Source organism: Protomyctophum parallelum (genome assembly GCF_964188405.1).
Source record: "Protomyctophum parallelum genome assembly, chromosome: 3".
Classification (NCBI taxonomy): Eukaryota; Metazoa; Chordata; class Actinopteri; order Myctophiformes; family Myctophidae; genus Protomyctophum; species Protomyctophum parallelum.
In genome coordinates, this window is record NC_139698.1 from 514592 (window position 1) to 534255 (window position 19664).

Below are 19664 nucleotides of genomic sequence, written 5' to 3' on the forward strand. Positions count from 1 at the left end.
AGGATCTAGATGGCATAGACATCACCCTGGGGGTCTGCTCCAGTGGTCTCATGGTCTATAGAGTGTATATATATGTATATAAGATGTATATTATAATGTATATAGATGTATATATAGTATATTATAATGTATATTTATATATTTCTAGGATCTAGATGGCATAGACATCACCCTGGGGGTCTGCTCCAGTGGTCTCATGGTCTATAGAGTGTATATATAGATGTATATTATAATGTATATAGATGTATATATAGTATATTATAATGTATATTTATATATTTCTAGGATCTAGATGGCATAGACATCACCCTGGGGGTCTGCTCCAGTGGTCTCATGGTCTATAGAGTGTATATATATATGTATATTATAATGTATATAGATGTATATATAGTATATTATAATGTATATTTATATGTTTCTAGGATCTAGATGGCATAGACATCACCCTGGGGGTCTGCTCCAGTGGTCTCATGGTCTATAGAGTGTATATATAGATGTATATTATAATGTATATAGATGTATACATAGTATATTATAATGTATATTTATATATTTCTAGGATCTAGATGGCATAGACATCACCCTGGGGGTCTGCTCCAGTGGTCTCATGGTCTATAGAGTGTATATATGTATGTATATAAGATGTATATTATAATGTAGTATATTATAATGTATATTTATATATTTCTAGGATCTAGATGGCATAGACATCACCCTGGGGGTCTGCTCCAGTGGTCTCATGGTCTATAGAGTGTATATATATATATGTATATTATAATGTATATAGATGTATATATAGTATATTATAATGTATATTTATATGTTTCTAGGATCTAGATGGCATAGACATCACCCTGGGGGTCTGCTCCAGTGGTCTCATGGTCTATAGAGTGTATATATATATGTATATTATAATGTATATAGATGTATATATAGTATATTATAATGTATATTTATATATTTCTAGGATCTAGATGGCATAGACATCACCCTGGGGGTCTGCTCCAGTGGTCTCATGGTCTATAGAGTGTATATATAGATGTATATTATAATGTATATAGATGTATATATAGTATATTATAATGTATATTTATATATTTCTAGGATCTAGATGGCATAGACATCACCCTGGGGGTCTGCTCCAGTGGTCTCATGGTCTATAGAGTGTATATATATGTATATAAGATGTATATTATAATGTATATAGATGTATATATAGTATATTATAATGTATATTTATATATTTCTAGGATCTAGATGGCATAGACATCACCCTGGGGGTCTGCTCCAGTGGTCTCATGGTCTATAGAGTGTATATATATATGTATATTATAATGTATATAGATGTATATATAGTATATTATAATGTATATTTATATATTTCTAGGATCTAGATGGCATAGACATCACCCTGGGGGTCTGCTCCAGTGGTCTCATGGTCTATAAAGATAAGTTAAGGATTAATCGCTTCCCGTGGCCCAAAGTCCTGAAGATCTCCTACAAGAGGAGCAGCTTCTTCATCAAGATACGAGCGTCAGAGGTACCACTTTATTATTATTATTATTATTATTATTACAATTATACTAGTAGTAGTAGTATTATTCACCATAGATACGAGCGTCAGAGGTACCAGTTTATTATTATTATTATTATTATTACTACAATTATACTAGTAGTAGTAGTATTATTCACCATAGATACGAGCGTCAGAGGTACCAGTTTATTATTATTATTATTATTATTACTACTATTATACTAGTAGTAGTAGTATTATTCACCATAGATACGAGCGTCAGAGGTACCAGTTTATTATTATTATTATTATTATTACTACAATTATACTAGTAGTAGTAGTATTATTCACCATAGATACGAGCGTCAGAGGTACCAGTTTATTATTATTATTATTACTATTACTATTATTATTATTATTATTATTACTATTACTACAATTATACTAGTAGTAGTAGTATTATTCACCATAGATACGAGCGTCAGAGGTACCATGTTTTCATCTTCACGTCTCCAAATATGGTCACGCCTCGTGAGTCGTGACATATATGGAGCTGAACTGTTCTGTCATTCCATATGTTGATCTGACCTCATCAAACCCTGTACACATAAGACACTCTCCACATATGGCCAGTACAGAATTAATTCCATGTTGATCTGACCCCCCCCCCCCCATGCCAAAGCGCCAGCGCTCGCCCAGCAGTCTGACATCACTCAGGCGGATGGCGTGCACGCCACCTCGCCCTCAGCCTGCGGGCCACGGGTCGAGTGGCACTGTAGTAAAGTGTATTATTCTTATTTTGTATCGTTTCATGTGTAGCAGGAGCAGTATGTTAATTATTGTATTGTTTATGTATTGTTAAATATTGTATTGTTTATGTATTCATGCAGCAGGAGCAGTATGTTAATTATTGTATTATTATTGTTATTTATTTATTGCAGCTGGAGCAGTATGTTAATTATTGTATTATTATTGTTATTTATTTATTGCAGCTGGAGCAGTATGTTAATTATTGTATTGTTTATGTATTGTTAATTATTGTATTGTTTATGTATTGTTAATTATTGTATTGTTTATGTATTGCTAATTATTGTATTGTTTATGTATGTTAATTATTGTATTGTTTATGTATTGTTAATTATTGTATTGTTTATGTAAAGCAGCTGGAGCAGTATGTTAATTATTGTATTGTTTATGTATTGCAGCTGGAGCAGTATGTTAATTATTGTATTGCTTATTTATTGCAGCTGGAGCAGTATGTTAATTATTGTATTGTTTATGTATTGTTAATTATTGTATTGTTTATGTATGTTAACTATTGTATTGTTTATGTATTGCAGCTGGAGCAGTATGTTAATTATTGTATTGTTTATGTATTGCAGCTGGAGCAGTATGTTAATTATTGTATTGTTTATGTATTGCAGCAGGAGCAGTATGTTAATTATTGTATTGCTTATTTATTGCAGCTGGAGCAGTATGTTAATTATTGTATTGTTTATGTATTGCAGCAGGAACAGTATGTTAATTATTGTATTGTTTATGTATTGCAGCAGGAGCAGTATGTTAATTATTGTATTGCTTATTTATTGCAGCTGGAGCAGTATGTTAATTATTGTATTGTTTATGTATTGTTAATTATTGTATTGTTTATGTATGTTAACTATTGTATTGTTTATGTATTGCAGCTGGAGCAGTATGTTAATTATTGTATTGTTTATGTATTGCAGCTGGAGCAGTATGTTAATTATTGTATTGTTTATGTATTGCAGCAGGAGCAGTATGTTAATTATTGTATTGTTTATGTATGTTAATTATTGTATTGTTTATGTATTGCAGCAGGAGCAGTATGTTAATTATTGTATTGTTTATGTATTGCAGCTGGAGCAGTATGTTAATTATTGTATTGTTTATGTATTGCAGCAGGAGCAGTATGAAAGCGCCATCGGGTTCAGACTACCGAACTACAGATCTGCCAAGAAGCTGTGGAAGGTTTCTGTAGAACATCACACCTTTTTCAGGTAAACATTAGACCTTTTTCAGGTAAACATTAGACCTTTTTCAGGTAAACATTAGACCTTTTTCAGGTAAACATTAGACCTTTTTCAGGTAAACATTAGACCTTTTTCAGGTAAACATTAGACCTTTTTCAGGTAAACATTAGACCTTTTTCAGGTAAACATTAGACCTTTTTCAGGTAAACATTAGACCTTTTTCAGGTTAACATTAGACCTTTTTCAGGTTAACATTAGACCTTTTTCAGGTTAACATTAGACCTTTTTCAGGTTAACATTAGACCTTTTTCAGGTTAACATTAGACCTTTTTCAGGTTAACATTAGACCTTTTTCAGGTTAACATTAGACCTTTTTCAGGTAAACATTAGACCTTTTTCAGGTTAACATTAGACCTTTTTCAGGTTAACATTAGACCTTTTTCAGGTTAACATTAGACCTTTTTCAGGTTAACATTAGACCTTTTTCAGGTTAACATTAGACCTTTTTCAGGTTAACATTAGACCTTTTTCAGGTTAACATTAGACCTTTTTCAGGTTAACATTAGACCATCATCACCTTCATGTAAACATTAGACCATCATCACCTTCAGGTTAACATTAGACCTTTTTCAGGTAAACATTAGACCCATCATCACACCTTCATGTAAACATTAGACCATCATCACACCTTCAGGTAAACATTAGACCATCATCACACCTTCATGTAAACATTAGACCATCATCACACCTTCAGGTAAACATTAGACCATCATCACCTTCAGGTTAACATTAGAACCATCATCACACCTTCAGGTAAACATTAGACCTTTTTCAGGTAAACATTAGACCATCATCACACCTTCATGTAAACATTAGACCATCATCACCTTCAGGTAAACATTAGACCTTTTTCAGGTAAACATTAGACCATCATCACACCTTCATGTAAACATTAGACCATCATCACCTTCAGGTTAACATTAGACCTTTTTCAGGTAAACATTAGAACCATCATCACCTTCAGGTAAACATTAGACCATCATCACCTTCATGTAAACATTAGACCATCATCACCTTCAGGTTAACATTAGACCTTTTTCAGGTAAACATTAGAACCATCATCACCTTCAGGTAAACATTAGACCATCCTCACCTTCAGGTTAACATTAGAACCATCATCACCTTCAGGTAAACATTAGACCATCCTCACCTTCAGGGGCCTGTTTCACGAAACTTGGATTAACTAATCCAGGATTTAGGCCAAAGCCAGGCTTTTTAAATCCTGATCTTTACAGCCTGGTTTATTCCGTTCCACTAAAGCCAAGCGAGGCTCAGAATTGGTGGATTTGGCGAGCCGGGATCAGCAAGCCTGGCTTAATAGACAGTCTGGCTTTTTGTCTCTAGACCCCTTATGTGGATCACAGATTTACTGATCCTTCTTCTTCATGGGGTATTAAGGCAGTTTGCATCCTTAATAGTTGCATTACAGCCCCCTTCTGTATATCTCATTATCTTTACTAATCTATTCAAGACTTACTGATACAAGGACTTAAGCTTCTAAAATAAATATTGCTGATGTAATTAAAGAGAGAACATACTCTCAATAGTGGATAGACTGAATGATTAACTACCCCAAAAATATAGTTTACATTTTACCACTACTATTAACTTAAAACAGAATTCTTAAAGGTATATTCAGTGATTTCACTTAATTCAAATATCACTTATTTTTTTGTTTTGTTGTGATAATCCTCCCTACTATAGAGTGTGCTGACCATATAAGGAGTTCCTCCCTGTCCCCAGTTAACCCCTGGGGGTCAAAAAACCTTAGGTTTCGTTTTTGACTCTCTATCCTGATTGGACGAATGGCTGGGTCCCACAGCCAAAAACGAAACCTAAGGTTTTTTGAATGAAATCACTGAATATACCTTTAATATTGTATAATATTATATATATTATTAATATAATAATGATATTGTCGCATTGTGATATTTGGCCATAACTCCCTCCTCTGAGGGAGCTACCTTTGGGGAAGGGGGTTGTTGCCCAGACAGGGCCGGGTCATGGGTTCATGTAGCATGCCAAAGTTTGTGCTATTGCCATTGAGAATGCATTGGGCGTTTAAGTTAAATAACTCAGAAACTACAAAACATAGTAAAAAGTAAAAAGTTCCAGCATGTGTCTCCACAGTAAGCTGAATTTTACAAAGTGTGAATGGAGTTTCTAGGTGAAAGTGATTTTTTGAAGTGCCACTATCTGCCTATAAATGTCTCAAATTTGAAAGCACTATATTTCTAAAACTATGAAACATTTCAAAGATTCCTTTTCAGGCACACATGTCCACCGTAGGATGAACCTAAATAGGTTTGAATGGGGTTTCTAGGTGTAAGTATGTAGGACTAGTAGTGGGTGAAACGTTACAATGGTAATACAATGAGTAATGGTAATATTTAGTGGTTTTCACTTTTACAAAAATAATAAAAAATAATATAATATAATATAATAATTCTTCTTAACCGTGCACTTGCACGACAGCAAACCTATTCATGGGGAACATTCACCAAAAGCAGCTGATCTACAAGCTCACAAGCTGTCATGATGTTGTGCAGCCTATATATTTTGGTTATTTGATTTTATATAGTGCTTAAATTAGTCCTTTAATGCAGACCGATACAAATAAGGCAACATAAACCCATAATAATTGAATAAATCTGGAAAACATCATTGGTTTGTGATCAGTTTGACTGCTTAATGAACAGTAAAGACATCAGGATTAGGTTAAACCTGGCTGTTAGCCTGGTCCGGAGCAGGCTAAATCCAAAGCATTAGTTTCCATGGTAACTTATGTAGCATCACTTTCATGAAACCGAATCAAGCCTCAACATATCCAGGTTAACTGGTTAAGTTAATCTGGCAAGATCAACCAGCTTTCATGAAACCGGTTAAGCACTGATCCAGGATATATTAAGCCAGGATATGTGTTAAAGCCCGGCTTAATCTCTAATCCAAGTTTCGTGAAATAGGCCCCAGGTTAACATTAGAACCATCATCACACCTTCAGGTTAACATTAGACCTTTTTCAGGTAAACATTAGAACCATCATCACACCTTCAGGTTAACATGATATGACTATAATATGATATAATACATGATATGATGTAGTACTTTATTGTCAGTTCACACCCAGTAGCCATTTATGCAACACATATATATGGTCTGTGATGCATAACCTTAACCTGTTTGTATCCGTTCTGAACCTTGTTGAGACAAACTGTTCTTTCACATGAACGGATGGTTTGGTCGGATTGTCCAGTCCAAACTGCTGTATTATTGTATTATTATTTATTATTTTATCTACAAGGTTAATCTAGAGGTGAATGAATGGTTTAACCCATTTTGCGCGGGCACCCCTTTTGGTGTTGGCATCATGTTATGCTTTAGCTATTGAAAAATAGCAGATCTACAAGCTCATAGCGCGCCACCGAGTGGCGTGATACGAGGTTGTAGGTCTGCTATTTTTTGAAAAATCGAAGAGCGACTGACATAGAAGACATTTTTAGAATCTGATCTCAGGTCAGAATGGGTTAAAGTGTATTTCTTCTTATGTTCTCCAGGGTTATTATTTCAGATGAATGAATAATTATTTCCTGATCGCCAGGGTCTGCTGGGGTCAGGGGTCAAAGGTCAAAGTTTAAACTGTACATTGTGTTTTCCAGGGTCTGCTGGGGTCAGGGGTCAGGGGTCAAAGTTTAAACTGTACATTGTGTTTTCCAGGGTCTCCAGCGTGGAGCCCCCCCCACGGCGGTTCGTCCCCCTGGGTCTGGGGTCAGGCTTGGGGTCAAAGTTCCGCTACAGCGGGCGCACTCAGGCCCAGAGCCGCCAGGCCAGCTCGCTGATCGCCCGACCGGCGCCGAGGTTCACCCGCTCTGCCAGCAAGAGGCTGTCCCGATGCCTGGACGGAGGTGTGTGTGTGTGTGTGCGTGTGTGTGTGCGTGTGTGTGTGTGTGTGTGTGTGTGTGTGTGTGTTTGTGTGTGTGTGTGTGTGGGTGTGTGTGTGCCTCCAGCTCAGCCTCTATCTTCTCAATTCAAGGGGAAAAGACCTACAAGCTCACAATGCATCACGACGCGGTGCATTGTGAGCTTGTAGATCGGATGTTGATTTTTGCCTCGGACATTTGGTGTAGATTGAATAGAAGTGTTTACACCTGTTTAAGACAATCAGGTCTAAGATATGAAACCAGTCTAAGACAATCAGGTCTAAGATATGAAACCAGTCTAAGATATGAAACCAGTCTAAGACAATCAGGTCTAAGATATGAAACCAGTCTAAGATAATCAGGTCTAAGATATGAAACCAGTCTAAGATAATCAGGTCTAAGATATGAAACCAGTCTAAGATAATCAGGTCTAAGATATGAAACCAGTCTAAGATAATCAGGACTAAGAGATTAAAGTTCTTCCACTCTCTGCAGTTCCTCTTCTGGAGCTCTCGGTCTCCAACAGGTGTGAAGAGGATGACTGGTTTCTTGTGCTGCAGTCTGGCCTAAAACCAGGCCTAAAACCAGGCCTAAAACAGGCTGAGAGCTTCTCAGAACCGTCTGACAGAACAAACTCCTTCTCAGAACCAACAGGTACACAGCGAGACACGTGGAGCTTCGTTCTAACAAACTTCACCGTGACTTCACCAGCTTGCTAACATTGCCTCCCGTCAAGGTTTTATTGGTTTTATTCCAGCTTGCTAACATCAAGGAGAACTGGGTTTTATTCCAGCTTGCTAACATCAAGGAGAACTGGGTTTTATTCCAGCTTGCTAACATCAAGGAGAACTGGGTTTTATTTCAGCTTGCTAACATCAATGAGAACTGGGTTTTATTTCAGCTTGCTAACATCAAGGAGAACTGGGTTTTATTTCAGCTTGCTAACATCAATGAGAACTGGGTTTTATCTCAGCTTGCTAACATCAAGGAGAACTGGGTTTTATCTCAGCTTGCTAACATCAAGGAGAACTTGGTTTTATTCCAGCTTGCTAACGTCAAGGAGAACTGGGTTTTATTCCAGCTTGCTAACATCGCCTCCTGTCGAGGTTTTATCGGTTTTATTCCAGCTTGCTAGCATCGCCTCCTGTCGAGGTGAACTCGCTGCTTTTCACGTCGGCTTTGACTCGAAAATGTCCGTCTTTAGACGTCTTCTCAGCTTTAGATCCCAAACAGCTAGTTTTCTGTGACGTCGTCGTCCTCTGGTCGCTGGGATTGGTCATCGGTGTGTGGTCACGTGATCCCCAGGGTCACTGTGATTGGCCACACGGCGTACTAAACTGAGAGCTTCTCCGACTTTGAGATGTGACACATCTTTACCTTTCCGGTTATTTCTCATCCTGGAACCTGGATTCCTGTCCTTTGAATTGTTCTGCCGTTGCTTTGCTGTTTGACTCCATGATTATAGTTCATCTGTTTGACTGTCCTTTCTATAACGTCTGGACTGACTCTAAAACGTCTTGTCTGTTTGTGACACGCCACTCAGCTTCACACTAACGAACCTCCGCTTACCATGTGCTCACATTAACCTTTCGACCTCTGGTTTAACACCTGGTTTAACACCTGGTTTCATCTCCGCCGCCGCCGCCATGATCATGGTGATCATCTTCATCATCTTCATCACACGGTGTGTCCACAGTCAGAGACGAGGTCACTCAGTCCGTCCAGAGCTCTTATTCCAGCAGCACGACCGTCAGCCAATCACAGCAGCCCCGGAGCGCTAGGACTGTCAGCCAGTCACAGCAGGGCTGGACATCTGAAGACCAGCGGGAGGCCAGTCAGCAACAGAGTGGGGAGGACACAGAGGACACAGAGGACAGGGGAGACAGGGAGGACACAGAGGACACAGAGGACAGGGAGGACAGGGGAGACAGGGAGGACAGAGACCAGTGGTTTGTCCTCCTGCGTCGACGTCCGTCTCTGCCGTCCGTCCAACCTGTCCGTCCAGCAGGTAATAACGTTGACATTTAATTCATTTACTAATGATATAATTTACTACATTTATGCTCTGTTTACTAATTATATTTACTATACATGTATATACTACATTTTTACTACTTGCATCTGTAGACTTGCATGTCACACACAGCTAATAATACATCCATGGAACACCTCACCTATGAAATATAATACAACAAATCACCAAAGTGCTAATCTTTTAGTGGCAAAAATACACATACATATAATAGGCCTGAACAAAGAAGGCCAGTAAACATCCCGACATGTGCAGGTGTTGGACTGAACATCTAAGATGATCTTTTGGAAACTTGAACTTTGATGTCACTAATGGGATGTCATTAATGTGATGTCATTAATGGGATGTCATTAATGTGATGTCACTAATGTGATGTCATTAATGTGATGTGATTGAATGAACGTAATTGACATCACCAGGTGGGCGTGGCTACACAGCGTCCAGCTCATTGGACAGGCTGTTACGACCCGTCTTCCAACCGGAAGACGTCTGGCACCACACACTGGACCGCAGTGAGTTGCTCAGCCAATCACAGTGCAGAATGGCACGCCTTACACTAGCCAATCACATCGGGCCAATCGCAGTGCCAATTAGAAGATATATTATAGGGTGAAGTTGAGATCCATGCTGAGCCCACTGAGGAGAGAAACCTGTTCAGACTTCATTCATTTATAGTAGGATTTATTTTAATGTAATTAATTGTTCATTAACCCATTTTGTGCGGGAACCCATTTCGGTGTTAGCATCATGTCGTGCTTTAGCTATTGAAAAATACCAGATCTACAAGCTCATAGCGCGCCACCGAGTGGCGCGCTAAGAGCTTGTAGGTCTGCTATTTTTGAAAAATCGAAGAACGACTGACATAGAAGACATTTTTAGAATCTGATCTCAGGTCAGAATGAAAAACTGTCAGGATGTAGAAGACATTTTTAGAATCTGATCTCAGGTCAGAATGAAAACTGTCAGGATGTAGAAGACATTTTTAGAATCTGATCTCAGGTCAGAATGAAAACTGTCAGGATGTAGAAGACATTTTTAGAATCTGATCTCAGGTCAGAATGAAAAACTGTCAGGATGTAGAAGACATTTTTAGAATCTGATCTCAGGTCAGAATGAAAACTGTCAGGATGTAGAAGACATTTTTTTAATCTGATCTCAGGTCAGAATGAAGACTGTCAGGATGTAGAAGACATTTTTAGAATCTGATCTCAGGTCAGAATGAAAACTGTCAGGATGTAGAAGACATTTTTAGAATCTGATCTCAGGTCAGAATGAAAACTGTCAGGATGTAGAAGACATTTTTTTAATCTGATCTCAGGTCAGAATGAAGACTGTCAGGATGTAGAAGACATTTTTAGAATCTGATCTCAGGTCAGAATGAAAACTGTCAGGATGTAGAAGACATTTTTAGAATCTGATCTCAGGTCAGAATGAAAACTGTCAGGATGTAGAAGACATTTTTAGAATCTGATCTCAGGTCAGAATGAAAACTGTCAGGATGTAGAAGACATTTTTAGAATCTGATCTCAGGTCAGAATGAAGACTGTCAGGATGTAGAAGACATTTTTAGAATCTGATCTCAGGTCAGAATGAAAACTGTCAGGATGTAGAAGACATTTTTAGAATCTGATCTCAGGTCAGAATGAAAACTGTCAGGATGTAGAAGACATTTTTAGAATCTGATCTCAGGTCAGAATGAAAACTGTCAGGATGTAGAAGACATTTTTAGAATCTGATCTCAGGTCAGAATGAAAACTGTCAGGATGTAGAAGACATTTTTAGAATCTGATCTCAGGTCAGAATGAAAACTGTCAGGATGTAGAAGACATTTTTAGAATCTGATCTCAGGTCAGAATGAAAACTGTCAGGATGTAGAAGACATTTTTAGAATCTGATCTCAGGTCAGAATGAAAACTGTCAGGATGTAGAAGACATTTTTAGAATCTGATCTCAGGTCAGAATGAAAACTGTCAGGATGTAGAAGACATTTTTAGAATCTGATCTCAGGTCAGAATGGGTTAATGGTGGCGCTAAAGGTTATAATTAATAATGCTCTCGTGTAGTTCCTGCTCTGATGTGTTCATGTTGTTTTCTCAGCAGCTGGTCAGGGATCTCCTGGATCTCCTAGATCTACTGGATCTCCTGCCGATCTGTTTGACCAGATCACAGAGCAGCTGGACGACATCATCAGTGTGAGACAGAGCAGACTCCAGGATGATGACGTCATCCGTGTGAGACAGAGCAGACTCCAGGGTAAGTCGTGTAATTCTGGGAGTGGTTGGATGTGGTCGGATGTGGTTGGATGTTCTAATTGACGTGGATTCAGGGAGTGGTTGGATGGTTATGATCTAATGTACATGGATTTTTTGATTTAATACAGATTTTATTTTATTTAGCACAATATAAAAACAATACAAAAGGGAGATACCGGCGTGTAGATTACAAAAAGGAAAGTGCTAGGAGGACGCAAGCATGTCAAAAGGTTTATTTATAGGAGGCCTCAACCTAGAGTACAACAACACATATAAAGACATGATTTGAAAACAATATACATATAATTTACCGATAACATGATTGCATCGTATAATTATAAAATAAAAGGTTTAGAACTTGATTATCTGTCTTGTAGACAGCACTATAATTGCATTGTATGTAGTCATAGCACGTCATAGTACATATGTATAGCATAGTAGTATAGATGTATAGTTTATATGTATAGCTTCATTATATAGATATTCCACTGTTACTTTCTTAGCTTACGCATGTTTCTTGATAAATGTTTTTATCAAGAAATTCCCATGCTTTTTTTGTTCTTGCTTAATGTAAGTCGCTCTGGATTAAGAGCGTCTGCTAAATGCCTAAATTGTAAATTGTATAACATGATTATCTAAAATGGATTGTCCACATAGATGGGGAGGACATGGTCCAGGTGAAGGGAACCAGTGAAGTGAGGCGTGTGGAGACCACCTCCAGGCATCAGGACATGGTCCAGGAGACCACCTCCAGGCATCAGGACATGGTCCAGGAGACCACCTCCAGGCATCAGGACATGGTCCAGGAGACCACCTCCAGGCATCAGGACATGGTCCAGGAGACCACCTCCAGGCATCAGGACATGGTCCAGGTGAAGGGAACCAGTGAAGTGAGGCGTGTGGAGACCACCTCCAGGCATCAGGACATGGTCCAGGTGAAAGGAAGCAGTGAAGTGAGGCGTGTGGAGACCACCTCCAGGCATCAGGACATGGTCCAGGAGACCACCTCCAGGCATCAGGACATGGTCCAGGAGACCACCTCCAGGCATCAGGACATGGTCCAGGAGACCACCTCCAGGCATCAGGACATGGTCCAGGAGACCACCTCCAGGCATCAGGACATGGTCCAGGTGAAAGGAACCAGTGAAGTGAGGCGTGTGGAGACCACCTCCAGGCATCAGGACATGGTCCAGGAGACCACCTCCAGGCATCAGGAGGTGGTCCAGGTGAAGGGAACCAGTGAAGTGAGGCGTGTGGAGACCACCTCCAGGCATCAGGAGGTCAGGAGGACTGTCGTCTCCACTCTGAAGGAGGAGGAGGTTCTGGAGGAGAGGCTCAGGGGCGTGAGGCTTCTGGAGGGCCGGCTCCAGGAAGTGGACCAGCTGGCCGGGAGGATCCAGAGCGCCATAGAAGGAGAGCTGGGCAGAGAGGAAGTGGCCAGGCTCCGACAGGAAGTAGACGACTCCCTTCAGGGCAGGGCGGAGCTCAGTTCGGCCGGTCGAGAGGCGAGGGGGAGGGGCGAGGGCGAGGACGAACTGGCGGAGGACATCAAGAGGGTGTTTCTGAAGGGTCTGCTAGAAGACCACCTGTCCCAGAGGGAGGTGGAGGGTGAAGAGCTCTCCCAGAGGGAGGTGGAGGGTGAAGAGCTCTCCCAGAGGGAGGTGGATCTTCTGGCTAGAGACCTGGTGAGGAGGGTTGTGGAGAGCACCGTGGAGGAGCTGATGGGACCGGCTGGAGAACGCCAAGGAGACCAGGTAGGAAATAATATACGTCGACTAAAACCATGACGACAACCTTTTTATCGCCGACAGAAACTGAATACAAACTAAACTGTGATGTCTAAATATACCAACAATTCCGTCAACAAATACAAAACTAGACAAAACAATATCAGGGAGGAGTGCAGGGACTGGTGGAGAAGAGATCCAGTAGAACTCAGTCCTAGTGGAGAAGAGATCCAGTAGAACTCAGACTAGTAGAGAAGAGATCCAGTAGAACTATAAGACTAGAAGAGATCCAGTAGAACTCAGACTAGTAGAGAAGAGATCCAGTAGAACTCAGACTAGTAGAGAAGAGATCCAGTAGAACTCAGACTAGTAGAGAAGAGATCCAGTAGAACTAAGACTAGTAGAGAAGAGATCCAGTAGAACTCAGACTAGTAGAGAAGAGATCCAGTAGAACTCAGACTAGTAGAGAAGAGATCCAGTAGAACTCAGACTAGTAGAGAAGAGATCCAGTAGAACTATAAGACTAGAAGAGATCCAGTAGAACTCAGACTAGTAGAGAAGAGATCCAGTAGAACTCAGACTAGTAGAGAAGAGATCCAGTAGAACTCAGACTAGTAGAGAAGAGATCCAGTAGAACTCAGACTAGTAGAGAAGAGATCCAGTAGAACTCAGACTAGTAGAGAAGAGATCCAGTAGAACTCAGACTAGTAGAGAGGAGATCCAGTAGAACTAAGACTAGTAGAGAAGAGATCCAGTAGAACTCAGACTAGTAGAGAAGAGATCCAGTAGAACTCAGACTAGTAGAGAAGAGATCCAGTAGAACTCAGACTAGTAGAGAAGAGATCCAGTAGAACTCAGACTAGTAGAGAAGAGATCCAGTAGAACTCAGACTAGTAGAGAAGAGATCCAGTAGAACTCAGACTAGTAGAGAAGAGATCCAGTAGAACTCAGACTAGTAGAGAAGAGATCCAGTAGAACTCAGACTAGTAGAGAAGAGATCCAGTAGAACTCAGACTAGTAGAGAAGAGATCCAGTAGAACTAAGACTAGTAGAGAAGAGATCCAGTAGAACTCAGACTAGTAGAGAAGAGATCCAGTAGAACTCAGACTAGTAGAGAAGAGATCCAGTAGAACTCAGACTAGTAGAGAAGAGATCCAGTAGAACTCAGACTAGTAGAGAAGAGATCCAGTAGAACTCAGACTAGTAGAGAAGAGATCCAGTAGAACTCAGACTAGTAGAGAAGAGATCCAGTAGAACTCAGACTAGTAGAGAAGAGATCCAGTAGAACTCAGACTAGTAGAGAAGAGATCCAGTAGAACTCAGACTAGTAGAGAAGAGATCCAGTAGAACTCAGACTAGTAGAGAAGAGATCCAGTAGAACTCAGACTAGTAGAGAAGAGATCCAGTAGAACTCAGACTAGTAGAGAAGAGATCCAGTAGAACTCAGACTAGTAGAGAAGAGATCCAGTAGAACTCAGACTAGTAGAGAAGAGATCCAGTAGAACTCAGACTAGTAGAGAAGAGATCCAGTAGAACTCAGACTAGTAGAGAAGAGATCCAGTAGAACTCAGACTAGTAGAGAAGAGATCCAGTAGAACTCAGACTAGTAGAGAAGAGATCCAGTAGAACTCAGACTAGTAGAGAAGAGATCCAGTAGAACTCAGACTAGTAGAGAAGAGATCCAGTAGAACTCAGACTAGTAGAGAAGAGATCCAGTAGAACTAAGACTAGTAGAGAAGAGATCCAGTAGAACTCAGACTAGTAGAGAAGAGATCCAGTAGAACTCAGACTAGTGGAGAAGAGATCCAGTAGAACTAAAATATTTTATGCTTGGCTGCGTGTGGGAGTTGATCTGCATGTGGGAGGGGCTTGGCTGCGTGTGGGAGGGGCTTGGCTGTATGTGGGAGGGAATTGGCTGCGTGTGGGAGGGGCTTGGCTGCATGTGGGAGGGAATTGGCTGCGTGTGGGAGGGGCTTGGCTGCATGTGGGAGTTGATCTGCGTGTGGGAGGGGCTTGGTCACGTGTGGGAGGGGCTTGGCTGCATGTGGGAGGGGCTTGGCTGCATGTGGGAGGGGCTTGGCTGCGTGTGGGAGGGGCTTGGCTGCGTGTGAGAGTTGATCTTTGAAAACCGACGATCACACTGTGAGCTTAAAGGACGTCTATTTTATAAATCAGGCATTATGACGCCATCACGGCCAAAATGCATTTTAGTCGGCTAAATCAACTGTACATTTTGTCGACTACAATCTTATGATATTTAGTCAACTAACACTAGACTAAAAGTAAAACACCGGATGACTAAAATATATTTGAAAGACCTGTTGTGACCAAAACGACTTCAACATCGACTCTTTGTACAGGATCACGTGAAGGAGCTGTCTGAAGGAGATCCAGCAGAAGAAGAGGAGGAGGAGGAGGAGGAGGAGAAGGAGGAGGAGGAGGAGGAGAAGGAGCATGTGGAGCACGGCATTCTGAGACGAAGGCTCACCTCCACTTCCTCCTCCTCCTCTGAGGTGCAGGGCACGGAGAGGAGGCGGAGCCAGAAGAGAGTGACCATCGCAGCGGAGGAGTCTCGGGAGGAGAGAGAGGAGGCGCAGAGGAGGAGGCGCTCTGAGGTGGGCGGAGTCACAGACGAGTGGTACATCCTGATGGAACGATCTCCGTACAAGATCTCCTTCAAAGCCGCAGGTACGAATGGAGCCGTTGCTTCAGCCTGATCGTAAACCTCTGAACACACGTCACGGTGAGAAATCACTTCCTCGACCACCTTACAGCCCGTAGCCCCTCCCCTATCCTCGACCACCTTACAGCCTTTAGCCCCTCCCCTATCCTCGACCACCTTACAGCCCGTAGCCCCTCCCTTATCCTCCACCACCTTACAGCCCGTAGCCCCTCCCCTATCCTCGACCACCTTACAGCCTTTAGCCCCTCCCCTATCCTCGACCACCTTACAGCCCGTAGCCCCTCCCCTAGCCCCTCCCACCTTACAGCCCGTAGCCCCTCCCCTATCCTCGACCACCTTACAGCCTTTAGCCCCTCCCCTATCCTCGACCACCTTACAGCCCGTAGCCCCTCCCCTATCCTCGACCACCTTACAGCCCGTAGCCCCTCCCCTAGCCTCGACCACCTTACAGCCCGTAGCCCCTCCCCTAGCCTCGACCACCTTACAGCCCGTAGCCCCTCCCCTAGCCTCGACCACCTTACAGCCCGTAGCCCCTCCCCTAGCCTCGACCACCTTACAGCCCGTAGCCCCTCCCCTATCCTCGACCACCTTACAGCCCGTAGCCCCTCCCCTATCCTCGACCACCTTACAGCCCGTAGCCCCTCCCCTATCCTCGACCACCTTACAGCCCGTAGCCCCTCCCCTATCCTCCACCACCTTACAGCCCGTAGCCCCTCCCCTAGCCTCGACCACCTTACAGCCTTTAGCCCCTCCCCTATCCTCGACCACCTTACAGCCCGTAGCCCCTCCCCTAGCCTCGACCACCTCACAGCCCATAGCCCCTCCCCTATCCTCGACCACCTTACAGCCCGTAGCCCCTCCCCTATCCTCAACCACCTCACAGCCCGTAGCCCCTCCCCTATCCTCGACCACCTTACAGCCCGTAGCCCCTCCCCTATCCTCGACCACCTTAAAGCCTGTAGCCCCTCCCCTATCCTCGACCACCTTACAGCCCGTAGCCCCTCCCCTATCCTCGACCACCTTACAGCCCGTAGCCCCTCCCCTATCCTCGACCACCTTACAGCCCGTAGCCCCTCCCCTATCCTCGACCACCTTACAGCCCGTAGCCCCTCCCCTATCCTCGACCACCTTACAGGCGTATGCAAAGGCTCAATTTATGCAACTTAGATATAAATTTATGTAGACATAGCAGAACTATATGGTGTAGACTCATAGTTTCATTGTACACATATTCTACTGTTAGACCGATAATAGGTTCTTAGTTTGCTTACATTTCTTTCTATGTATGTGATGCATTACTATGTGTTGCTCTTGCTTACTGTAAATCACTCTGGATTAAGAGCGTCTGATAAAATGACTACGTTGTTAAATTGTAATCAATCTTTTACCAGTGGTGGAGCGTGCTCAGGGGAATCCCATTGTTCAGGGGAACCCCCATCCCGCTGTCCAGGGGAACCCCCATCCCATCGCTCAGGGGAATCCTCCCACTACAGCGGAGGTTAGGATGACCTCCGTGGATGAGGTCACAGAGGTCACAGCGCTCAGAGAAAGGTCACAGCTCTGGCTGACGATCAGAGAAGTTAACCCTCCGTATGCCGACGACGACTGGTTCATACTGCTGGACGTCGTTCCTCCAGCAGGTACAGAATGAATTAAATGAACATTATGTTGTTTATGTGTGTGTGTGTGTGTGTGTGTGTGTGTGTGTGTGTGTGTGTGTGTGTGTGTGTGTGTGTGTGCGTGTGCGTGTGCGTGTGTGCGTGTATGCATGTCCGTGCACATTCGAGCGCCCTACAGTTTTCGCGTTTCAAGATGCCTCTTCAATTGTCTCTTGAAACTTGATTTAGTTTTTTCTTTTGTGATTATAGCTGTCAGTTTGTTCCACTCAGCCATGGCTCTATACAGTACTGTGTGCTGACAGAATGAATTAAATGGGCAGTTCAGAAACCCAGTATCGTTTAATAGGCAAAGTATTTTTTAAACCCCTAAACCACACAGGCTGGCACTGTGCAAAACGCATGGAATACGGATGTGTATATTACAGGAAACGCCCGTTAAACTTTCCAACAAACTCCGGTAAACTCACGAATTGTACCATCACACCCTTATATTACCATATATTACTGTATATGCCTGCTAAACTACAAATACAGTCTACCATCACACCCGTATATTACCGTATATTAACTGTATATGCTGCTAAACTACAAATACAGTCTACCATCACACCCATATATTACCGTATATTAACTGTATATGCTGCTAAACTACAAATACAGTCTACCATCACACCCATATATTACCGTATATTAACTGTATATGCCTGCTAAACTACAAATACAGTGTACCATCACACCCGTATATTACCGTATATTAACTGTATAGGCTGCTAAACTTGAGGTTTACGGGCAAATACAGTGCCCATAATTGCCCGATAACTCCTCTTTTCACACAGTGTGGGCCACCCCTAAACTACACAGGCTGGGCCACGCCCCTCTAGGCCACGCCCCTCTAGACCACGCCCCTCTAGACCACGCCCCTCTAGACCACGCCCCTCTAGACCACGCCCCTCTAGACCACGCCCCTCTAGGCCACGCCCCTCTAGACCACGCCCCTCTAGACCACACCCCTCTAGACCACGCCCCTCTAGGCCACGCCCCTCTAGACCACGCCCCTCTAGACCACGCCCCTCTAGACCACGCCCCTCTAGACCATGCCCCTCTAGACCACGCCCCTCTAGACCACGCCCCTCTAGACCACGCCCCTCTAGACCACGCCCCTCTAGGCCACGCCCCTCTAGACCACGCCCCTCCAGACCACGCCCCTCCAGACCACGCCCCTCCAGACCACGCCCCTCTAGACCACGCCCCTCTAGGCCACGCCCCTCTAGGCCACGCCCCTCTAGACCACGCCCCTCCAGGCTATTTCTTATGTTGTTCTTCATTCCAGTGAGCTGGGAGCACAGAGTCAGAGTTGGAACCTCCTCCAAGACTGAAAGAACAACCGTTGAGGAGACGGGAGAGGAGAGACCCGATGAAACCCCACCGCAGCCAATGAGAGCCATGCTCGACACAGGGCAGCCAATGAGAGTGATGCTCGACACAGGGCAGCCAATGAGAGCCATGCTCGACACACCGCAGCCAATGAGAGCCATGCTCGACACACCGCAGCCAATGAGAGCCAGGGACGACGAATGGTTCCTGCTGCTGGATGTGGTCCCCAGAGACGTGACTTACGTACCACTAGGTAATAATAATAATATTAATAATAATAATAATAATAATAATAATAATAATAATAATAATAATACAACTTTATTTGTATAGCACCTTTCATGACATGAAATGCAGCTCAAAGTGCTTTACAGAACAATGGAGAAAAAAAGAAAAGAAAAGCAAGGCATACAAATTAAAAAACAAGAGCAGTAATTATGCAATACAGTGAGGACATGAATAACAAAACATAAAAGATCAATTGAAAGCAATGTTG

At 42.6% G+C, this 19664-nt stretch overlaps 1 protein-coding gene across 1 annotated transcript in view; it reads left to right on the forward strand.

The window, feature by feature from the left end:
• LOC310856131 (uncharacterized protein) overlaps positions 1 to 19664 on the forward strand; it is a 113542-nt gene that overhangs the window by 62074 nt on the left and 31804 nt on the right. Inside the window, exons 13-19 of the mRNA XM_083761370.1 lie at positions 1388 to 1540; positions 3434 to 3531; positions 7279 to 7466; positions 7977 to 8135; positions 9178 to 9489; positions 9933 to 10025; positions 11614 to 11744. Coding sequence (XP_083617496.1) covers positions 1388 to 1540; positions 3434 to 3531; positions 7279 to 7466; positions 7977 to 8135; positions 9178 to 9489; positions 9933 to 10025; positions 11614 to 11744 — 1134 coding nt within the window. The remainder of the gene's footprint in view (positions 1 to 1387; positions 1541 to 3433; positions 3532 to 7278; positions 7467 to 7976; positions 8136 to 9177; positions 9490 to 9932; positions 10026 to 11613; positions 11745 to 19664) is intronic.